This window comes from Panicum virgatum, chromosome 5K (assembly GCF_016808335.1).
Source record: "Panicum virgatum strain AP13 chromosome 5K, P.virgatum_v5, whole genome shotgun sequence".
NCBI lineage: Eukaryota > Viridiplantae > Streptophyta > Magnoliopsida > Poales > Poaceae > Panicum > Panicum virgatum.
The window spans coordinates 8,097,122-8,118,550 of NC_053140.1; the positions used below are offsets into that span (position 1 = coordinate 8,097,122).

The 21,429-nt window shown below is 46.8% G+C and overlaps 2 protein-coding genes and 2 long non-coding RNA genes across 6 annotated transcripts; 1 reads left to right on the top strand and 3 right to left on the bottom strand.

The window, feature by feature from the left end:
- Positions 1-4,506: 4,506 nt before the first annotated feature.
- LOC120706070 lies at positions 4,507-5,243 on the bottom strand. Its single transcript, XR_005688174.1, has 2 exons — positions 5,166-5,243; positions 4,507-4,938 (listed from the first exon to the last, which is right to left on the bottom strand). It is a non-coding gene; the product is annotated as an uncharacterized LOC120706070 (long non-coding RNA).
- Positions 5,244-7,785: 2,542 nt separating this feature from the next.
- On the bottom strand, positions 7,786-9,335 carry LOC120709642. The gene is made up of 5 exons (XM_039995319.1): positions 9,106-9,335; positions 8,717-9,062; positions 8,498-8,602; positions 8,006-8,107; positions 7,786-7,916 (listed from the first exon to the last, which is right to left on the bottom strand). Exons 1-5 carry the CDS (start codon positions 9,333-9,335, stop codon positions 7,827-7,829), a joined length of 873 nt encoding a protein of 290 aa, XP_039851253.1. The 3' UTR covers positions 7,786-7,826.
- A 2,371-nt stretch (positions 9,336-11,706) lies between these two features.
- LOC120706071 lies at positions 11,707-16,121 on the top strand. The gene is made up of 2 exons (XR_005688175.1): positions 11,707-12,053; positions 15,363-16,121. It is a non-coding gene; the product is annotated as an uncharacterized LOC120706071 (long non-coding RNA).
- On the bottom strand, positions 12,555-20,912 carry LOC120706063 (LEAF RUST 10 DISEASE-RESISTANCE LOCUS RECEPTOR-LIKE PROTEIN KINASE-like 2.5). Of its 3 annotated transcripts, none has more exons than XM_039990636.1 (4): positions 20,135-20,912; positions 14,466-14,498; positions 13,027-14,092; positions 12,555-12,941 (listed from the first exon to the last, which is right to left on the bottom strand). In XM_039990636.1, the coding sequence occupies exons 1-4, from the start codon at positions 20,880-20,882 to the stop codon at positions 12,830-12,832; spliced, it is 1,959 nt and encodes a 652-aa protein (XP_039846570.1). In that variant the 5' UTR covers positions 20,883-20,912; the 3' UTR covers positions 12,555-12,829. The 3 variants fall into 3 exon arrangements, with proteins under 3 accessions (XP_039846570.1, XP_039846569.1, XP_039846571.1); XM_039990635.1 differs by lacking the exon at positions 20,135-20,912 and adding an exon at positions 17,914-18,970; XM_039990637.1 differs by lacking the exons at positions 12,555-12,941; positions 20,135-20,912 and adding an exon at positions 17,914-18,990 and having other exon boundaries at positions 13,023-14,092.
- Between the last annotated feature and the right edge of the window lie 517 nt (positions 20,913-21,429).

Here is a 21,429-nt window from a genome sequence, read left to right on the forward strand (position 1 = left end):
GAGGACCGAGCTATACCCCATCGATGCATCCCCTCTTGCCCTTTCGGTAAGACTGTCACAAGCTAGAGTCTCTAATTAATCAGCCAAGACCAGAGCCATGTAGTATTGTGGTTGTACGGTTTTCTTGGGTGGTTCTCCATGTTCTAATTAAACAAGTATTCTTGTAAATAAAGCATAGATAGAAGTGTGGTTAGGGTCACTTGCCTTTCTCCAATGAAAAGCTACTCTTACTGCTCTTCAGATTTTGCTCACTTGGAACTCTTGATCTTCAATCTTCGAACAGCGATTCTTCTACTCGGAACAATCTTCGGGCAAACATACAAAGCAAACAACAAGTACAGCTATGAACAATACACCAAAACAAAGAAAGGCCTTAAAATAACACACTAAAGGATAGGGCTCGCTACTACGGTTACGAGAGCACAAGAAACGCGAAAAACAGAGCTAAAACGGCGATTCTATGGGTTAAACGGTGAGTTAAGGATTTAGTCACAATTAGCCAAAGGGTTAAGGACTAATAGAAAAGATTTGTAAGACACAACAAAGTGTGCTGACATAGGATAACAAGGTGATAGAGCTATTGCACACGTGACAAGGATCACATGAGCGCAAGAATCGATGAAAACGGACCTAAAACGAAGAAGTTATGGCTAAAATAAGGTTCTAGGGGCTTATTTGTGAAGAAACAGAACTTCCAGGGGCTAGATCTGAAGAAACTAGGGACCTAAATATAATTAAACTCTAAACTATAGGGGCTAGCTTGAAAAACTACAGGCTAAGGATGGCGGGTTCTATATTAGAAAAGATTGGGGGGTTTTCTGAAAAGTTTTGGATTAAAATAGAAATACTTTTGAACTCAGGAGGACTGCGGGTTTATTTGCCTAAAACTGAGGGGCTTCTTTGCAAATCTGCCACGGTTGACCGGTATGGGAGTGGGTTTGACTCGGCTGAAATGGATCTGATCCGTTGGATCAAGATCCAACGGCTCAAGGCGGGTCTGGCGGCTCGGACTTGGCTCAGCTGGGTCGGCGGCTCGGCTTGGACGGCTGGCGGCTCGGAGCGCGTGACTTAGGTGAGCGGGACGGCTCGGCGGGTCCGGGCGGAGCCGGTGGCGGCGCACGGTCGCCGGCGGTGAGGGGCGCGGCGGCGGGTTGCCGGCGTAGGCCAATCCCGGCCGTCCGGGCACGAAACCGAACGCCGTTTGGACTGGGAGCGAGCGGAGGCGACGACAAACTCATCTAGGGCACCGGTTCGGGGCTACGGTGATCGAAGTGGGGCGCACCGCGGCGGCGCGCGGGCACTCACTCTGGCGAGCGATTAGGGCGGCGTGGGAACACGAGAGAGAGGGGAAAAAGGGAACACGACATTGCTCACCCTGTGGCGGATCTCCGGGAATTCTCGGGCGTCGAGAGGAGGTGGCAGAGCGGCGGCTCCTCGTCGAGTCTGAGCTCGGGCGGAGCTCTAATGGCGGCGGCGCTAGGGTTTGTGGGAGAGAGCGGCGGCTGCGGCTTCCAAGGCGTCTAGCGGGGGGGTCGCGGGCGCTATTTATAGGAGCTGCAAGGCCGCCTTGGCGTGCGGGTCACGGCAAGGAGCGGCGGGGCGTGCGCGGCCGGGACTCCCTGAGCTGGAGTCCCGCTTGAGCCGGAGGAAGAGGACGGGCCCGATGGGTGGGGCCCGCCTGTCGGCCGGTGCGGGGGAGGGGGCGTCGACTGGGCCGGGCTGGGGAATGTTTTGGGGCGGCTTAGGTTGGGCTGCGGGAGAGAAAAGAAAGAGAGGGTTTGGGCTGGGCTGAAAAGAGAGGGAAAGGTTTCTTCTTCTTTTTTTTGAAGAACTGGTTCAAACAATTCAATTCAAATTTAAATTCAAGAGAATTTAAACTCGAGTTGAACAACAAGCACTAAAATAATGCATTGCGGCATGAATGTAACACAAAAGAACAACCTTATTTAATTTGAAAAACAACCAATCTATTTTTTTTACACTAAATTCTCTGTAAAGAAAATAAATGTTGGCAAACTTTTAAAAAAATTATGAGAAAATTGTTGTTTTATTTTTAATTTTAATCACATCCTGAAATCCAAAAATTTCAAGGTGTGACACTTATGCGGCGATCCTTGCAAGGTAGGCCAATCTGATGAAGAGGACACATATAAGCAGAGGTACTGGATGTGTGCAAATTATGCCTTCGACCCACCACCTCGTATGATCTGCATTGGGCTGCTGGTGAGAATATATATATTTGTTCCAATACTTTTGATGTCATAATGTAAAATGTATGATTCGCGTGCAACCATTGAATGTTTTGCAAACCCCTCCACCGCTATGTGATTTTGAGCAGTGGATCGACACTAAGATCAAGGAGGAGGTTAAGAGGTACATGGAGTTGTGTAAGAAGTGGGAAGCGGAGCGCCTGGAGAGGTTGGAGAAGACATGCCAGGAGGAGGCAGCAGAAAAGGAGAGGCAAGAAGAAATGGAAAGGAGGCATGCTGCTGAGCGAAGGGAGGAGAGGGAGCGGAAGCTTGAGCATGCTCACCGTGCTAAAGCAGCATTGGAGGACAATCCAGATGCATTGAGTAAGGGAAAGTGGCCTCGTTGCACGCAGTAGTTGTATGGTTTAATTGTGCGCACTATTTACATATTATCCTGTAGTAGACTATTCTGTGTGTTCTTATGTAATGGACTTTTAATTATGTCGTCGTTTGTTGCATGTTTGAATTGTCGTTTGTTGCATGTTCGAATCGATCCGGACGTTAGAATCAAGCAGGACTTTTAATTACGTCGTTATTTTAAGATGTTGTTATTTTGTTTTCCACTGATACAAGCAGAAATTCAAAGGAAATTAATAAAGAACAATAATAGAAATAAAAGCAACGGTACCACACAAATAAATTAAATGCAACGTCGCATGAATTATTATTAAATTCATGCGTTACAATCCATCAAACACATAGCGAAACTGGTCTACCCTCCTCTACGACAATGTATCTTCGTTGCCCGGTCCTGTGCGCGAACGTGACCTGCGGAGTAGGTGAAACGATCCGGACAACCTACGTCTCGAGTTGAGGATGAAGTGAGGAGGGAAATGAGAGGGGAGGGGGTTTTATAGGCGAAAGGGACCTGGTGCCCCCGCCCAGGGCGCTAGGATCCAAATGTAATTTTTTTTACATTTGGGTTCTGGGGCGCCAGGTCCCCTGACGCCCCCACCTAGGGCGCCAGGGGGCTATTTCCGTAAAAAAAATTAGGTATTACTTCTGTAAAAAATGATTAAAAATATTAAAAATAAAAAAAGCCTAGATGAGCTGTGGCCAGCCAGTCGGCCTGTGACCGCGCATAAGTACTGGGTGACTTGCTCGGCGGAGAGCATGACAGAAATGAACCATCGTGAACTTGAATTCCTCTCTTGTTCCTCTTTGTCTAGTTGCTGTTCTTCCTTCCTTCCCTACTGATTCCCCTGTTTCTACCCTAATCCTCAGTGTGACTCTTGCAGAGAGGTGGTAAATGGCCAAACTAAAATTTAGCCTGACTAATGTAAGGTCAAGTTTTTTAGATTACACACTATAACTCAGACGCTCGCAACACACGTACACTCATACCTTATGAACGCACGTCACAGACCCTATCCCTATGAGCATCTTCGAAGACTGAGCCTCGAGATTGACAAAGTCACCACATGCGCCTCGCTGTCGACGGGAACTTCACATACCACTGAACACAACGTCATTAAAACGTAGAATATTCTATCCCACGAGGGGTAGAACCCAGAATCTGTGGTGCTACTGAGGCTCTTGTAACCACTAGGCTACAGTCATTTTCGCATGTAAGGCCGAACTTAACAATTGTTGAAGTCATATTTTATAAAATTTTGAATTAAATTAGAAACAAGTTGGATTGTGAAGAAGATATCAGAATCATGATCCATCGCCATCCTTAGTTATGAGATAACCAGCTAATTTCTCTGGTAGTGACAGTTTGATATACTAGAACATTAGGCGCGCGATGCGCGCCCTACGTTTAAACAATCAGATATAAGCAAATCGAAGGTAATAAAATATGCAATTAAACATAAGTAAACTGGAGGTAATGAAATATGACAAATGGCATGTATGATATAGGATAAATTCAACACAAAATCAGAGCATATGGTAACATGCTAACATTTAAGCAGTGTAGGTACATTATCCAGCATTTGAATCATGAATATTACAACATATTAGAGAGCACATGCTATCCTATCCATCAAGTGTCATGTCCGAAAACTTGCGGATCGGTTGAAGTCGTGATCGACAACAAACTAAGTGCCACCTTGATGGATGGAGGAAAAGAAGCAGAGGTATTCCGTATTCGCATCATGACTTTGTGGACATGCTACTCAGCATTCATCAAGGTGAAGCACAAGATAGGATCAATCAGCATTTATTTAGGAAAAAAATTCAATAAGGAGGTATTCCGTATTCTATTCGCCAAGCAAGTTTGTTGCCCCGTACAGCCTATAAAATACACAAAAACTTCAAATGCAAGCTCCTTTGGCTCTCAAGAATAGTGTTGAAAGATTTGAATACAAACTGCCATGCTCAGCACAGGACTTCAATGTTGCAAGGCATCGATCAATTTGCATTCTAGGAGTTACAACTCAACATGTTCGGCCGATTCCAGTTTCAGAGCATCCACGTCAATGGTAGGCTGTCGTTTGTGCAAGAGTCCTGGAAGGCACTATAATTCAGAACACTTTTGCCACATTGTACAGGTACCTAGTCCGTTGAGCCCAGCAACAATCACAAGCTTTCCTCCTGCATCTAATGGTGAAACTACGCCTTTGAGCGAAGGCTCACCAGATCACACCAACTATTACTGTGCAGTGGAAGTATTAGCCTCCCCAGCTATGGGTCTCATGTAGCACAAAACTTTCAGCTTCTCCACCAGCATCCCCTCTGCAACAGCCTGAAATCATGAACCGGTGACCATCAGAAACACAACTTCAGAAAACTGTTATGCAGAGTTGAGCGCGCCTGTAACTCAAGCATGGGGCTGTCTTTTGGGATGTTGCATGCCAGGACTATGTTCAGACCAGTTTTCAGCACTGAAACATGAAGTGATGTAAAGCTTGTTGTTGTTAATAAGCTACCATGAATGCATGACTATTAGTTAAATGACAACAGAAGCAGTACCTAGACAGTGGGCCATCCCTGATTCGGTGCTGGTCAGATTTTCCTCCTAGTACAGAGGTGACACTCACTCTATTATCCTGCAATGGCCACGAGAAGGCAACATATAAAATGACAAGAAACATCAATTTTCATGAGGCAACACTGCCAAAAGAAAAGGACAACGAAATAATTGAACATCATCTTCTAAGAACGAAATAGTTACCACTTACAGGCCTAGTGGTTGCAGCAGCATACAGATGGCCAAATTTTGCTGTGTTGCATCCAAGTATCCAACCCACACATAGATCTGCATCAAAACGAATAAAAAGATAAAGGATCAAATATAATCACACACATAACTGTTATAGAATAGTTATGTGAGCTATTATTAATCACTCAAATATAATCACTCACATAACTATTCTATATCAAGTTACCACTATTCTGTATATCTCAGTTTCCTTTTTGATGGAGGCTCGTTCCACAGATGCCGGCCCTTCAGAAGATTGTCGTCATAGCAAATTAAGATAAGGAAGCTGAGAGTACAACGAAATATAACATTTTAACTTGCGCAAGGTACATTCTTTTCATACATGTAAAGAGGACTGAGGAGTTGTTTGCTTGTGCTGCACCCGTCACATGGTTATTAAAACGTTGTTTAAACGACGTTTAAACGTTAAAATGCTCATGAGACGTGAAATGTTTGAACATTTTGACAAAATCGCATTTAACGTTCGTTTAACGCATTTTGTCGTGAAAACGTGTGAAAGGTTCGTTCAAACGTCGTTTTGCAGCGTTTAACTTGCCCTACGCCCAGATAGGGTTGCCCGACGCCCTATCTCCTCCATTCCTCCCGCAGCCGCGACTCCTCCAGTCCTCCTCCTTTCTCCGTGTCCTTGCTTCCTCCTCCTTTCTCCCTCTCTGCCGCCTTGCCTCCTCCTCCCTCTCCGCAGCCGCCCCTCCTCCCTCTCTGCCGCCGCCCTTTCCTCTGTTCGCCGCGACCTTGCGTCCTTGCTTCCTCCTCCTTTCTCCCTCTCCGCCGCCTTGCCTCCTCCTCCCTCTCCGCCGCCGCAGCCGCCCCTCCTCTCTCTCCGCTGCCGCCGCCGCCGCCCTTCCGTCCGGAGCCAGGTCGATTTCTTCTTCTTTGGTAAGAACTAGGAAGAATCCCTCCCCGACGCGTTCATGGTTCGTAAATGCCTAAATGGTCCAGTGTTTATTGGGTTCCGACGCCATTCCTCTGCTCCTCTAATCTTGAATCTCTCATCCGAAACCGTGGATCTGCCAGAGTTGCTTCTATGCTGTCCTATTTTGAATCTGTTCTGCAGCAGAGTTGCTTCTATGTTGTCCTATTTTGAACATGAGAGAAACCTTGTAGTTGCTAGTTAACTTTTCTGTTGCAGTGATCTCTAATTGCCTTCACTGCATAGCAAGTTAAAAAATACTCAAACAAGAAGTCCACGTGAGTATTCTAATACTTGTACTTTAATAGCTATTGTCAGCAACAATAAATTTATTTTCAGCATCTAAATCACAACCTATTTTCATATTTAGTTGATTGGTGGCTTGCATATGGTGGTAGAACCATTGAGCTATATAAGTTTGCAAGGCGGATTGTTAGTCTTTGTGCTTCATCATCCGGTTGTGAGCGAAATTGGAGCACATTTGAATTTGTAAGTTAGTTTACATGAAACTATTCAATTTTAGTTGTTGTCTCCTTATTTATTGAATATTGCTACTTTGGTTGCAACTTGTAGATGCATACCAAGAAAAGGAACAGGCTAGAGCACGCCAAATTGAATAATTTGGTGTATGTTTCATACAATAGAAAGATGGCCGCTAGGTTCCAAAAAATGCGTGAAGAAGGAAAGAACTTTGATCCTTTGGTTCTTGAAGATTTCGATTGGGACAATGAGTGGGTTGATCCATTAGCTAATTCAGAACATATTGAGGGTGGCCCTCTTTTCACATGGGACCATGTTGATCAAGCCACTGGTGCATCTACACAACTTCAAGGACGCAATTTTCCTAGACGAGCTCATGGTAGTCATGTGTCAAGATTTGTTGAAGATGAAGATGGTCTTGATGTGGGTGAAGAAAACGAGAATGAAGAAGATTTTGTGCTTGATGACCTTGATATGGATGATGATGAAGCAACAAACACTGGTGGCGATGGTGATGAGGAAGGCAATGATAATGCTAGTTTTGATGAACTAGATGATGGTTTTTGAGACATCATGGATGGAAGATTGAATAACGCTTGTGTGCTTGTCATTGTGCTTGTGGTTGTGGATTTCTCTTGCTTGCTTTTGCGCTTGTGGACTTGTCATTCTACTATGCTTGATTGTTTGTGCCCTGTGGACCGATGGTTGTGAACATGTTATTTTTAAACTATTATTATGTGAACCTATATTGGTTGTTTGGTATTTAACTTTGTATATTGTATGAATTTATGATATATTGATATTTTCCTATATTGTTTGTCACGACGTTTAAATGTTCGTTTAAACGTTTAAATGTCAAAATCTGCTCTCCAACGTTTTAACGTTTTATCGTTTTAATAACCATGACCCGTCACCTAGCAAGCTTTGAACGGTTTGAACTGCTCAGAGTCCAGAGTGGCAGCTGCAACGCGGGGCTGAGCGAACGCTACCAGGTGGTAAATCCATTAGAGAGATTATTGTTTCAGTCATCTCGATCTTGTATTGATCGGCATCGAACGCATCGCTTGATTTCTGAACACATGTGCATGAGCATCTTCAGAACTCTGACTACCTGCATAAACAAGGTGCGAAGTCAGACATGTGAGCTGGGGCTGAAAACCACAGACGGAACAAACTTGCGCTGGCGACGGTGCACTTTACATGTGGATCATTTGTTTGTTGCCGTGGCCTAACGGCCGAGAATTCAACCTCCAGATGTGTGCAGACCACACCAAAACCAAAACATTTGGGTGCACATGGTATCTGCTGATAACATGTATCTGTGTCAGGTATCAGACAGCAAAGTCATCGATTGTTAGATATAGTATATTGCCCATGCTAACGCTACGGGCCACATCAAGAAAATCAATTTCACATGAACCAAATCAATTTGCCAATATTGACAGAACCCCACGCATTCATGGACCTAATATGCAATCTTCTAATTCTAACCATGTTCACCTAAGCAAAAGTGCAATCAGGTTTATTACTCTCGCCTATATGACAGCTAAGCAAAATCCTGCTCAAGGCTCCATGTACAAAAGTTCTTTGAGATCACTATACTCTATATTTATCTAAACTTAGAAACAAGCTGTTTTGAGTCACACAAAGAAAAGAAAATTGAAACAAGCATGAATGAAACAAGCTCAATACCTTTAGTTCTATATAGCTTATAGCAAAAAAAGGGGTAATTATAAATTGAGCTGCTGCCAGTGAACCACTGCCCACATATATCACATACCCGGTTGACCCTGAAATCTAGAGTCCAACAAAAACAAATAAGTAAATATGATATTTTGGTCAGTATAAGAAAAATAGGTTGAAGTTTTATCTAGCCTGGTCATGAGGTTAACTACACATATAATTTTGGACCTGAGCTCGGCGCTCGCCGCCGCCGCGGCATCGCTGATGAAGCGTGCCTCCCACATCGTAGATGAGTGGCACGACGAGTCCTTGCTCCTTAGGAACGCCTCCATCTCCGCCTTGCAGGTGGCTGAGCCGCGTTGAGCACGCGCTCCTCGCGCCAGACTTCTGCCATGTGCCATCTGCAACATCCGGCGCTCCTCCTTCATCCCCTCCCGCATGCGCAAGCAGTCCCGGCGCCGCAGCTCCACCTCCCGTGTGAGCTCCGAGCACGCCTCCTCCATCAGCTCGCGGGCCTTGCGCTCCATCTCGTAGCTCTGCGCGGCTGCGCCTGATGCTTGGCCGATGACCTCGCCTCCGCCAGCTGGCGCATCAGCTTCGCGTTCGCCTGCTCCAACTGCTGCCAGCGCGCCCGCTCCGCGCTGAGCTCCTCCTTGAGGGCGGCGACAGTGTGGCAGGCCTTGTCCCGCACCCGAGCCCTCCAGGACGCCTTGTCTTCAGCCATATCCCGCAGGAAGCAGTTGTGCCTCCTCCCCGTCGCGGCCTCGAAGCAGGGGCCCGCCGCCGGCGCCGGAATCCCCGGCTGCCCGGCAGCCGACCCAAGTGGTGGCCCTACTCCCAGCAGCATGGGTCGTCGCACGACCGGTGGGTAGGCGCCGCCGCCCGCCCGCCCCACTACGCGCGTCACGTACGCCCACCGCGCGAACCACCGCCGCCCATGGAATGGCCCGACCCCTCTCCTATCCCACCTCTCAGCAGCATGGGGCGCCGCACAGCCTGCAGGCAGGCGCCGGGCAGGTGCGCCTCGTCGCAATGCCCCCGCCCTAGCACCGGGGCCGGCCGTCTACTGCCCGCAACCGGGATCTGCGAGCGAGAGAGAGAGAGCCGGAGGGGCGGGACAAGGGGAGGGGAGGTGGCGGCAGGGAGGGATATATATATAGAGAGAGAGGGGGGGAGAGAGAGAGGAGGGGTTAGGATTCGGGTTGGGGGAGGGAGAGGGTTGGCCGGTTGGGTGGTGGGAGGGGTGTTTGCAAAACTGTATCGGGGTGGTTTCTGTAAAAACGACAACACCATTGATTTTTCTCTTCTTCATGTGGAAATAAATTTTAGAATGAGGGTCTATTTGTTAAATATGTGCACGTGAGTACTGTGCGGGTTAGGCATGTTGGATTGGGTTGTGATTCCTATTAAACCGAATGTCTTTTCTGCAAAATATCCGGAAATGTTGTTGACCGCCACGCGTCCGCTTTTCTCCTTGTAAAGCGGTGGGGAGGGCAAAGGGGAGTAATCTTTAATCACTCCGATATCGTGGTGATGAAACATTGATCGAGTGCGGCGGGGTGCAGAGGAACCGTTTGGCAACAGATAAAATGGTAGTAGTAATCACTAATCAGCAAAGGCAAACTAAATTCTTTTACAGGGGAGGCTACAAGTTTTTTTTTCTTAAAAGAACATCGGAAACCATTCTTGAAAAAAAAAAACTTTGGGAACAAAAGGAAAAAAAAGAAAATGGAGATGAAGAAATGGACGGCCATGTATGACATGGCCCAAGCATAGATTGGGCACGGAACGGTTAGACACAGTTAGAGCAACATCAGCGTATAAAGTATGAGGTACTGCTAAGATTAGACACGTCATCCGGATGCTATCTAGAGCAATAGTCTCCAGCGTGTAGCTAAGCATACCAAGTCCTACCTCGAAAAAATATTAATTCTTGTCTAACTTTTCTCGCCCCCTACTGTTTCCTTCCCGCAGGGATACCGTGGAGAAAAAATTATTTTATTTGGAGCACCGAGTGCAAAATCGAACTGCACAACTAAGCTAGTGCTTCGGAGCGCCCTCATCTCCAGCGTATAGCAATAGAGAATGGCACAACGCGATGGTCGTGCTTTAGTGGGTCGTGTCTCGGGCCGCCGGTTAGGCCCATTTGAATCAATAGCGTATGTCGATGTGGTATCTCTTCACAAAAAGGTAGACTAAAGAAATCCAGGTACCCCAGCCCCAGTGCTCCTTGCTTGGTGGACTTGTTAAGAAGAGCGACCCGTCAGGGCACAGATGCACTGGAACGCAAGTCGTGCCAGCTTGCACTCCTCGCGGCGCCGCGGGCACGCCTTGCGGCCTCCCACCGTCGGCCACTCCAAGAGCAATCAGAATCGGAGGTGCTGACTGCAGTCTGAAGTCTGATCAGAGGACTAGCGCTGCATGCATCCACATCCAGCTTTTTCTGAAAACGACACCATGCCACAATGATCAATTTCTACCTTTCGTTTTTTTGTTAAGGGAATTTCTAGTTTTCCACAATTTGCGGCGGGTGGAGAAAACAAATTGCATTGGGCGTAAGGCCCGCGCCAGTTACCGGCGCCGTGAGAATGGACCCAGGCGACGCGTCTTTTTTATTTTTTGTATTTTTCAAAAAAAGTTTACAGAAATATATTTTTGGTTTTAGGTTTTACAGTTCTATACCCCTACCACCCGGCAGGGGGGCGGCAGGGGGCCTCCCACCCGGCAGGGAGGCGGTAGGGACCTATACGTAAATAAAAATAAATTTATTTTGCGCAGAGATCCTTGGAGGGATCCTGCCGCCCCCTTGCCGGGCGGCAGGCCCCCTGCCGCCCCTCCAGTTGGCGGAGTTTTATATTTGAGGAGGGAGCCTGCCGCCCCCCTGCCGGGCGGCAGGCCCCCTGCCGCCAACTGGTGGGGCGGTAGGGGGCCTGCCGCCTGGCAGGGGGGGCGGCAGGCTCCCTCTAAGGATCTCTGCGAAAAATAAATTTATTTTTATTTACATATAGGTTCCTACCGCCTCCCTGTCGAGCGGTAGGCCCCCTGCCGCCCACTGCCGGGCAGTAGGAGTATAAAACTGTAAAACCTAAAACCAAAAATATATTTTTGTAAAAAAAAATTGAAAAATGCAAAAGTAAAAAAGACGCCCCAGGCGACATCAAGGTCCAACTTTTCATGATGGGCCCTCGCCACTGATGGGCTCGGCAGCATGGTGGGCTAGCCCATGTAGATCCGCCCTGCGCCGGCGTCGTCTGCCGAGCTGCTGGCTGCCGCAGTTGCCGTCTCGCCGTCGAGATGTGCGGCGAACGGCACCATCCCCAGCCACTGCATGCTTCGCGCCTCGCCATCTCATACGGTGCGATCGCAGCTGGTGCCGTCGCATGAGGAAATCTCCGCGCCCTGAGGCACCGCCGGCTCGGAGCCGGTGATTACGGCGGCAGATGGGGAGGACTGCAGCACTAATCCAATCTTGCGCCTCCAGTGGCGTAAACCCTTGGGCACGCACCCCCTGCTCTAGCCTTTGCCTTGGTAGAATCGAATAAGCAGCCGGCATTCAAGGAACCGTGTAAGTATCACACCCGCAGATGTGATTTTTAGTTGTCAGATGCGTAGATCAATTTGATTTGGTGCTTACATTTGTTTGAAAACGTATTCCGGTTTTGCATTGATACCATGGGCATTTGAATTAAGTAGATTTTTAGGGGTTCAGTTGGACGGCTTTAGAAATGGGTGCCTTGGAAATGTGGGTGTCAACTGTCAACCTGAACCTGAACCTGAAGATTAACTGACAAAACTTTTTTTTTTAGAAATAACTAACAAAACTTCAGAACTGATGCACCTATTTCGAACCTAATTCAAATAGTCAAGAGAAATTTATGCCCCTTTCGGCCTCAGTTTTTTATTGTCATGAGTCATGGCTACCATCCGCTACATCCCCATGTTTCAACATGCCATTAATCTAGGATCCAACTATATGCAGCTCGACTCTACTAAGGTCATAACTCCAGGACTGCAATGCCTCGATGTTTCTAGAATGTGTAATGCCATGATGAATACTTCTGGGTGATGGATGACTACAGGGTGTGCAGACGCATGATATTGATATGTTAGGATTATGTCAAAAAAATATTGTATCCATACTTGGATAAGATAACTGATAACACCCTCTTCCGGCCTTGATGACTTTGACTGTAAAATATTATAGTACCCCAGAAGCCTCTCCTTTGAAACAAGTATCACAGCAACTTCAGATTTCAACTCATATGGATAGACAAGTTTACTGCCTAATTCAAATGCTAGGTGGTGACCATTTCATAGAGTTGGTAACCGCCGTAAGGTTTTTCAATTCACATTGCTTGTCTCCTTCATCCTTAGCACTTCGCTAAGCACTTCTGTTTTGGTACCACTGCTTGTACTCATGCTTTCTCCATTCAAACTGTGAAGTGGATCCTGGCTGCAAAAGCATGAAAAAAAATGCTACATCAACATTATTTTAAATGGTACTGGTAGTTGCAGAAATACGTATCACAAATTCTTACAGTATTTGACTGAAGTTTTGCCTTGGTGGCATGTCCAGTTCATCTAAACCTCTCTCAAACATTTCCAAAACCTTTGTTATGGTAGGGCGATGCATTGGTAATATTTGGATGCACCACAGGCCAATCACACTCATCTTTTTCGCTATTCCTTCATTTTGACTTGAAACTTCACATGCCTGTAATCCATCGTCATGACCAAAGTGGTCATAAATCCAATGTGGAAAATACTTTTCACTTGATTTTTGAGCCACTGAATTCACATTTTTCCTCCCTCCAACCATCTCTAGTAACATCATCCCATAACTATAAACATCTGATTTTGTTGAAACAACTCCAAAGGTTCGAGAGTGCACTTCAGGAGCGATAAAACCAACGGTTCCTCTAGCACCAGTCATAGAAAGCTTGCTCTTCTTGGTATGACACAATTTGGCCAAACCAAAATCAGCAATCTTTGGGTGAAAATCCTTATCTAGAAGGATGTTTTGAGGCTTGATATCAAAATGGACAATGCGTGTATTACAACTATGGTGCAAGTATTCCAAGCCTCGAGCAATTCCGATTGCTATTGTATAGAGCTGTTCCCATCCTAAAACTGCTTTAGGATTCTCTGAATATATGTACTTATCCAAAGAACCATTGGGCATGAACTCATATATTAGGGCCCGTTTCGAGCCTTCCAAACAAAATCCAAATAGGCTAACAATATTAACATGAGAGGTCCTGCCGATACTCATAACCTCATTCACAAACTCATCTCCTTCTCCTTTGGAATCATGCAAGAATTTCACAGCAACTAGATGACCATCATGTAGCCTTCCTTTGAAAACCAGTCCATAACCACCTTCCCCAAGCTTTTCATTAAGGGAAGATGTTGTCTTAGTTACTTCTGAGTACTTGTATCTTTTTGGAGCTAGAGACCCATGTGATACTATTAGGGCCTCAATGTTCCTCTCAGTGCTGCTGCTAGTCTTTTTGCATAGGACGAAACATAGTTTCCCCCTCTTTCTATGGCACACCAGCACATATATACATGGTAGTAGCAAGCTTGCAGTTACTGACATCAAAACTGAAATTAGAGTAGATGTTACTTTCTCTTAGATAGTGAGTTGTTATATTGTTATCGTTCAGATTTCCAAGACCATCTGCAAATTCATATTTGTCTCTTTTTATAAAAATAAATAAAGAACAAGTGCTACAAGTGCAAAGTTGGAAAGTATGAACACACTATGCAGTTAAAGACAATAGTTCTTGCTCCAAATTGCCCTATTTTTATAAATTTTATATTTGTTTTAGCATGCTTGTCCAATGGCCAAACTAAAAAGTAACTTGCTATAGTAATTAATGTTAATGACTACTGAAATTTGGATGCAACATAAGATGCTAAAAAAGTTGGAGTTGTGCAGAAAACCAGACTATGCAGCTTGAGGATTGGTACTCACCAATTCCAGCTTTGCTTATCTTGCTGCTTCGTCCTGCATAAGAGCAGTTAATGTGAATATCTTTCCATTTAAATGTAAGATTGTGCAGTTTAAATTAATCCCGCCATGAAAACTTTGCCGGCTTTAGTCTATATCTGAGCTACTTTCATGGCTGGAAAATAGATATGACAGTATATATGAGTGGAATTAGACCTGAAAGAATAGGAAAAGAATATGACAACGAAGAAACAGGTGTATGACTAAACAGACATTTGATATCCAGCAACAGTGACCATTTTCTATTTTTTTTTGAAAACTGTACAGCGGGTGAGGCCCCCACTGTGGTGACCATTTTCTTATCTCATGTTACGCAAAAGTTGGAAAATATGAAGAAACTATGTAGTTAAAGACAATAGATCTTTCTCCAGATGGCCCTAACTTGACTAAATTTTATATTAGTTTTTCTATGCTTGTCCAAAGGCCAAACTAAAAGGTAACTTGCTAAAGTAATGTGGTAACTTCGCCAATCTTGTGAATTTGCCGGCTCAGTCTTCGAAGATACTCATAGAGGTAGGTTTTGCGCTCGTGCGTTCATAGGGGTGGGTGTGCGTGCGTTGTGAGTGTCTGAGATGTCTGTGTAATCTCAAAAAAAATAGCTAGTAAAATTTGGATTATTTGATATGAAATGAGATTTGAACGTAGCATATCTAATAGTATTATCTTTTTGCCAGTCCTGCCATTGGCACCTGAAATAACATAGTATATTAATTTAAAAAGCAATAGGTAGCACACGAGTTGATTATTTTGCTAAAGAGAAAATTCACTATATGGCCCTGTTAAAGTTATCTCTTTCTTTTTTAGCCCTTTTTTTTCAGAAGTTTCCTATGGCCTCTTAACTTCGTTTCTTACCTTATGCAGCCCTTCCGTCGCTTCTGTTAGCGCATACCGTAGAAGATATAAGGACATATGTCAAATTTTACATGAAGTGACCGGATTACCCCTGGCTAAAGAGAAAGGGGCGAACAGACCCCGAACTGTCCCCGCTGTCTTCCCTGCCATGTTCCCCATCGAAGCCTAGATCGGGATGCCTGCTGGCGGACGCACGGCGGCCGCCGGAAGCAGGGGCGCGGCGGCGGCCGGACCGGCAGCTCCGGGGAGGGGCACGGCGGTCGGGGTGGAGCACGGCTCAGGGGAGTATTCGCGCGGTGGAGCTTGCGCGCCGAGAAACGGCGGCGCGAGCGACTCCAGCGGAGCGAGGGGCTGCAACCGTGATCAAGCGATATGCAAGGCCGAGGCGAAGCTGTGGGTGCGAGCAATTGGACGGAGACGGCTTGACGGTGGTGAATTTTGCCGGCGAACGGGACGGACGGCGATGGAGCAGACAGAGGAAAAGAGAGGGACGGCAGCCAGCGTCGGGCTTCTATAGCAGCAGGCAACGAACTCCAGCACGCCAGCGTCTATGTGGATCCTGTCTAGTCTATTTAGTATCCTAAATGTATCTCTCAACTTTTTGTATGCATGTGTGATATTAGTGTGCTCTTAGTCTTTGTTCTCAGTAATTTGCTCAAGCATGTCTCTGTGTCATGTAATGATGATGCCCCTGAATTCAAAAATATAATTGCCGTGCACAGTTATTTGCTAGAAATAAGGTCAATATATTCAAAATATTATAACTAATGCGAAAATAGTCCCCTGCAACATGTGTTGCTAATTCTCTTTTTCAAAATGTTCAGAAACGTCTTCCAACATCAATTTGGTTATACAGATACAAATAGAGGTAAAATAGTCTTTTCACAAGCCTCTAACACCGTTAGTGCCCAGAACTGACAGAAGGGCCACACAAATGAAGAGACGAAGTTAAGAGGCTATAAGTGAACTTCTGAAAAAAAAAGGTGAAGAGGTAACTTTAATAGGGCCGGAATTTTCTCTTTGCTAAAAAGGAAGAAATGGGTGTAATCTTGCATTATTATTGGCTATTACCATCGACTTTGACTTTGTCCAAAAAGTGATAAAAACTCCTTATATTCGATGGTCCAAACTGTTTATATTTTCACCAAGAACTGGCAGAAATTTAGAATCAGTGACGGCTAGAGGGTAAATTTCTGACCTCAAAAGGGCATAAAAGGGTATAGCGATATTCTAAACAGACACATTGGGAACCATTTTTAAGATGAACATGTGGGGGAGGATTTCGAAATCAATCTAGTTGCATAGTGCAAGAACGTGATTGCCCTGTTTAAGTCAAGGTCTTGGTCTAACTTGCTATAGACTCCAAGGTCCACTACATAGAGCCAAAGATACAGGTGGTATGAGCATCATTGCGATGGTAAGAATTAAAAAAAGGAAAGCACTCAGAAGTTCATAGCTAGAAAGTAAACAAATCCTTATGCAAACCGACTCTGCACAGAAGCCAGAAAAAGGGGAAAAAATGAAAACGCATGTTATGGTCCAAAAGGCATGCAGGAGCAAGTTGATGCAACGAGGAAACATCAAGCATGACAATCAAAATAAACAACAGCACAGAATCTTGTGAATATCAAATCAGTCATATAATTGTGTCCAAGCTGTGTGGACTAACCCTTTTTGTTTTTTCTTCCTTTATTCAGAAAAAAAAACAGAGAAGTTTATCAGTACACCAGTCAATAATTGTTGGCCGGGTGATCACACCACTCTTCTGCAGTTCAAGTCTGACAATCACATCATCGTGTATGATTGCCCTGGGTTTAAAATCCCTAGTGTTCAAATCAACTTAGAGGACTTGTTCCACAACAGATAGATTCAATTATTCGCTTAGAAAATATAGTGCATTGGTTTGCAAATACTAGAAGATTTTTCTGTGGTCCGCTATCTCTAGAAGAAAAATAGGGATAAGGGCCATGGGTACGGGCATCTCTATCGAATAGTGAAGTTGAACACTTCAACCAATGTGTTTGACTATAGTACAGTTGGCCTCAGCGCCAACATCAATGGAATAACTTCACTAATCAGCCAAAAAAAATAATTTGCAGTTGAAGCAGACGGTGCACACTTAAACTGAACATCTTCATTTCCAGCTAACATTTTATATTCCCGGTAGCAGTGAACACGCTAAACTGCAACGAAGACGACTTGTTGGTATTCAATTATTCTCGATAGCGACTCTATGCCATTGGCAGCCAGGACCATATTTGCTACCGACCTGGACACTACAGAATCATTGAATCCGATAATACCACTTGCATTGTACGATTTAAGGACCACTACTGATATCTGAATATTAGGAGAGTAAAGCAGCCCTCTGAAATTGGTGTTGAATTTCTCTGTACTTTCACCCCTTTTTTCGTATGTGTGTGTGTGTGTGTGTTTTGCTATCTCTGCATTTAGCGTCGGCCGACTGTACTCTACTTCCTGATTAGTAGATTAGTGACTAAGTTTTCTTTTTCCTAAATAGAAACAGAATCGCAGTGCGTTTTTAATATCCTGAACTCACCGCACTTCTCAGGGCGCAAGCTGCCGGAGCAATTGCAGGCGAAGGTCAGCCCGGTGTCGTCGTACACGCATTCCCCGCCGCTTGCCATGCACTCCGGGCAATCGCCGGGCACCTCTGTCCACTCCAGGAGAAACCCCTTCCTCAAGCTGGCTAGGTACTCGTCGCCATTCCCCCGGGGAGGCACAAGAACCGGCGCGAAAGCGAAGAAGCAGCTCGGCGGGATGCCGCCCTGGACGTGGCTGCTCGAGAAATTTCGGCCGTCGGCGAGCCGGACAAAGGAGGAGCTGTCGCAGGGCAGGCTGTGAAACCCAGCCGAAGGCTCCGGCTGGGACTCGGTGCACTTCCCGAGGAAGAGCAGCTCCCTGTTGGCTTTGCTGAAGAAGAGTGGCCGGGCGATGAACGAGACGTTGGATATCGGCGCGGGGCAGCCGGTGGCAAGCGGCAGGTTGATGTCCACCACATGTAAGGATCGGTTCTTGGGGAAGATGCTCTCCACCCGATACGCCTGGTAGATGGAGCTGCTCAGGAACGCGCCGCTGCTGTTGCACTTGAGGTTGAATGCCGGAGGCCCGCACGGCGGCCGGCCGGGCTCCTCCACCCAGAACGGGTAGGTGATGCTCAGGTCCCCGCATGCCTTCGGCCAGCAGCTTGACGTTGACGACTGTGCCGCCGGCTGTTCTGCGCCGGCTGCCGCCGGCCGGAGGAGGAAGGAAGCGAGCAGCAGGAAGAGGATGCTCAGGCCCCCGCATGCCATCGGCCAGCAGCTTGACGACTGTGCCGCGCTGGGCGCCGCTGACCGGAGGAGGAAGAAAGCGAGTAGCAGTAGCAGAAGCTGGTGCATAGCGGATGGGGGATGGAGCAGATCAGGCAGACTGGCTGCGGCGGAGTAGATTGGAGTTCGGAGTTCGGACAGGAACGGGACAAGCGGAGTGGAACGGAATATGCATGTATGTGAGAAGGAGGGTGGGCACCGATTTGACCGGTCTTCTACTCCTCCAAGCTTTTTAGTCCTCGTTCTTTTTCTTTCTGAATCTGTTTATTAGGCCACTAGCAGCTTTGCGGTAGCTATACATTCTGCTCAAGTTGTGTTGTTTGGCCCGTAGTAGCTATTGATAGCTGTAACTAGAATCTATATATGGCGAAAGAGTGGTGAGCGCTTATGGCAGCCGCAACTGGCGTTAAGCACTCTCTATAATCGATCCATGTCATCAGCCTTGTCGTATTTGAAAAAAAAAGACATGACAACATTGTGCTTGGAAGACTTCAGAGCTCAGAATACTATTGAATCAGCTAAAATCAGCCGGCTTTTAGACCAGCCGAAATCGGCCAATACTCCTATGCCTGGCCTTCCACGGCAGGAAATATCTAATGAAAACGAACCCTAACCTTTCCATGGAAGACTTGGGGCGAAGACTTGCAGTTGCAGATCAGGTACTTTAGTACTGTGCATGCATGTGGACCTGAGTCAACTCTCTAGCTGGATCTCTTCTACTATTTAATGGAGTTTAGATAAGTACAGGGGCACAGTGATCAGTCCCCTTCGGATTACTTACCCCGTTCCCTAATCTGAAAGGCATCATTTACTAATTTCCTACTGAACCTGCTATGCGTGTTGCCCAGGAAAACATCAGACATATGGTTGGACCAAACGGCCTGGCAAAAAGGTTAAAGTTGAACAGTCGTTTCAGAAAACGATTTGTGCGTCACACAATTGGATGCGCATACTTGATGCCGCAGCATGGCTGCGGCTGGCTTGTCCCGGTTGAAGATTGACAAGCCTATTGCTATTTGCTACGGTTTATTAGCGCTAAGAAAGGCAAAGGAGCGAAGCAATCTGACACTAGTCGCTGTCTATTGCTACCATTTCAAATTTCAATCGTCGCTGTCTAGGTTAGTCAAAGGGAAGAAGTTGCATTCAGGGTTGGGTTATGGGGATGCATGCGTCTGAATTTTAGCTTCCCTTGTTTTCTTTGATGCCTAAAATGCAACCCCGATTCGTAGACCAACGAAATCTTTGCAGTTTTAATTTCGTTAGTCCCAAATTATCATGGAAATTATCTGAGCTTCTAGTGTGAAAATCACAGGAACGGGCCAGATATACCAGTCTCTAGCTAGATAGAAATGACAGCATATGATGAGACACCTAAATGCATGTATTGCCGTATTGGTTATCAGAATTCAGTAGAGACCAATTCAAGCTATCAGATGCTGCTTTGCTTACCACGAGAATTCCGGCAGGGCCTCCCGTCGCTGCAGATGCACTGGAAGGCAAGCTCAACGAATCTGCACTCGCCGCCGCGCCCCCTGCACGCGTCGCACTCTGCCGCGGTCGGCGACCACTCCAAGACGAACCCTTCATCGATCAATCTCTTGTATTCACGGGCTGGCTCCTCCGACGCGTTGCGGAAGGAGGACCGCCGCACCGGCACGCTCACCGAGCTGCAGTTCCTCGGGACGTCCGGCGGCGCGTTGCCCTCGCCGTCCGGGACGTACGCTCCGATCGTGGGCCTCGTGCACGGCGGCCGCAGCAGCACGCTCGCGTTGCGTGGGAGCGTGCAGTTGTAGACGAAGATGAGGTTCGTGTTGGCGGCGGCGCTGACGTTGACCGGCAGGAGGGAGAAGCCGGTGGACACGTTGAAGTCCGGGACGTGGCACCTCTCGTCGCCGGCGTAGGACGAGTCGACGTCAACGGCCACCACGAACGAGTCGTTCCCGTAGAAGATGTCGAGGACGCGGTACAGGCGGTGCCTGAACGCCCTGCTGAGGTAGGCGCGGCCGGCGTCAGCGCATGTGAGCTCGAAGGCCGGGAAGCCGCAGTAGACCGGCTGCACGCCGCTGAGCGAGAACGGGTACGTGATGCTCAGGTTGCCGCATGTCGCCGGCGCGCAGCTCGAGTTGCCGCTGGTGGTGGTGGCAGCCGCTAATTGCAGCAAGGAAGCTAATACGACTGAAAGCAGTTTGAAGCTCATCGAAGGATGGAAAAGGAGCACATGAATCGAACTATTTCTTGGCTATGTGCACCGAGTATATGTGAGCCGAATGCTGCGAGCCGAGTGCCCTCGTCCGCGGGTGAGCTGTGCGAACAGAGGGCGTCGGAATGCGAGAGTAGCCAAGCGTCAGCCATCCAAGACGGGTCCTCCCGGCCAACAGTTTGAGGACGGTCCCCATCAAATTTTCTTCCCATCTTCATGCTCGGAATTTCAAATGTTTGACTGCTCTATCTTCCAGCGTTCCGATTTTTTTGAAAACCACACCATGCCAAGTAGCGACGTGTGACGGGATGTGCACGACGGAGACTATTCCAACGCAGTAGTCTGTATCCTACGCGTCGAATTTCTGTGTCTGATTATGGGGTTCAGAGCATCAGATGGTGCAGAGTTTTCGGTGTGATGCTTCAAAGATTATCGTTTTACAGAATTACAGTGGACTCTAAACCGGTAAGAAAACATGAGCTTGGAACACACCTCAAATGCAATGAAACGTACCCTAACGTTGTAACCCGGAAAATTACCAAAC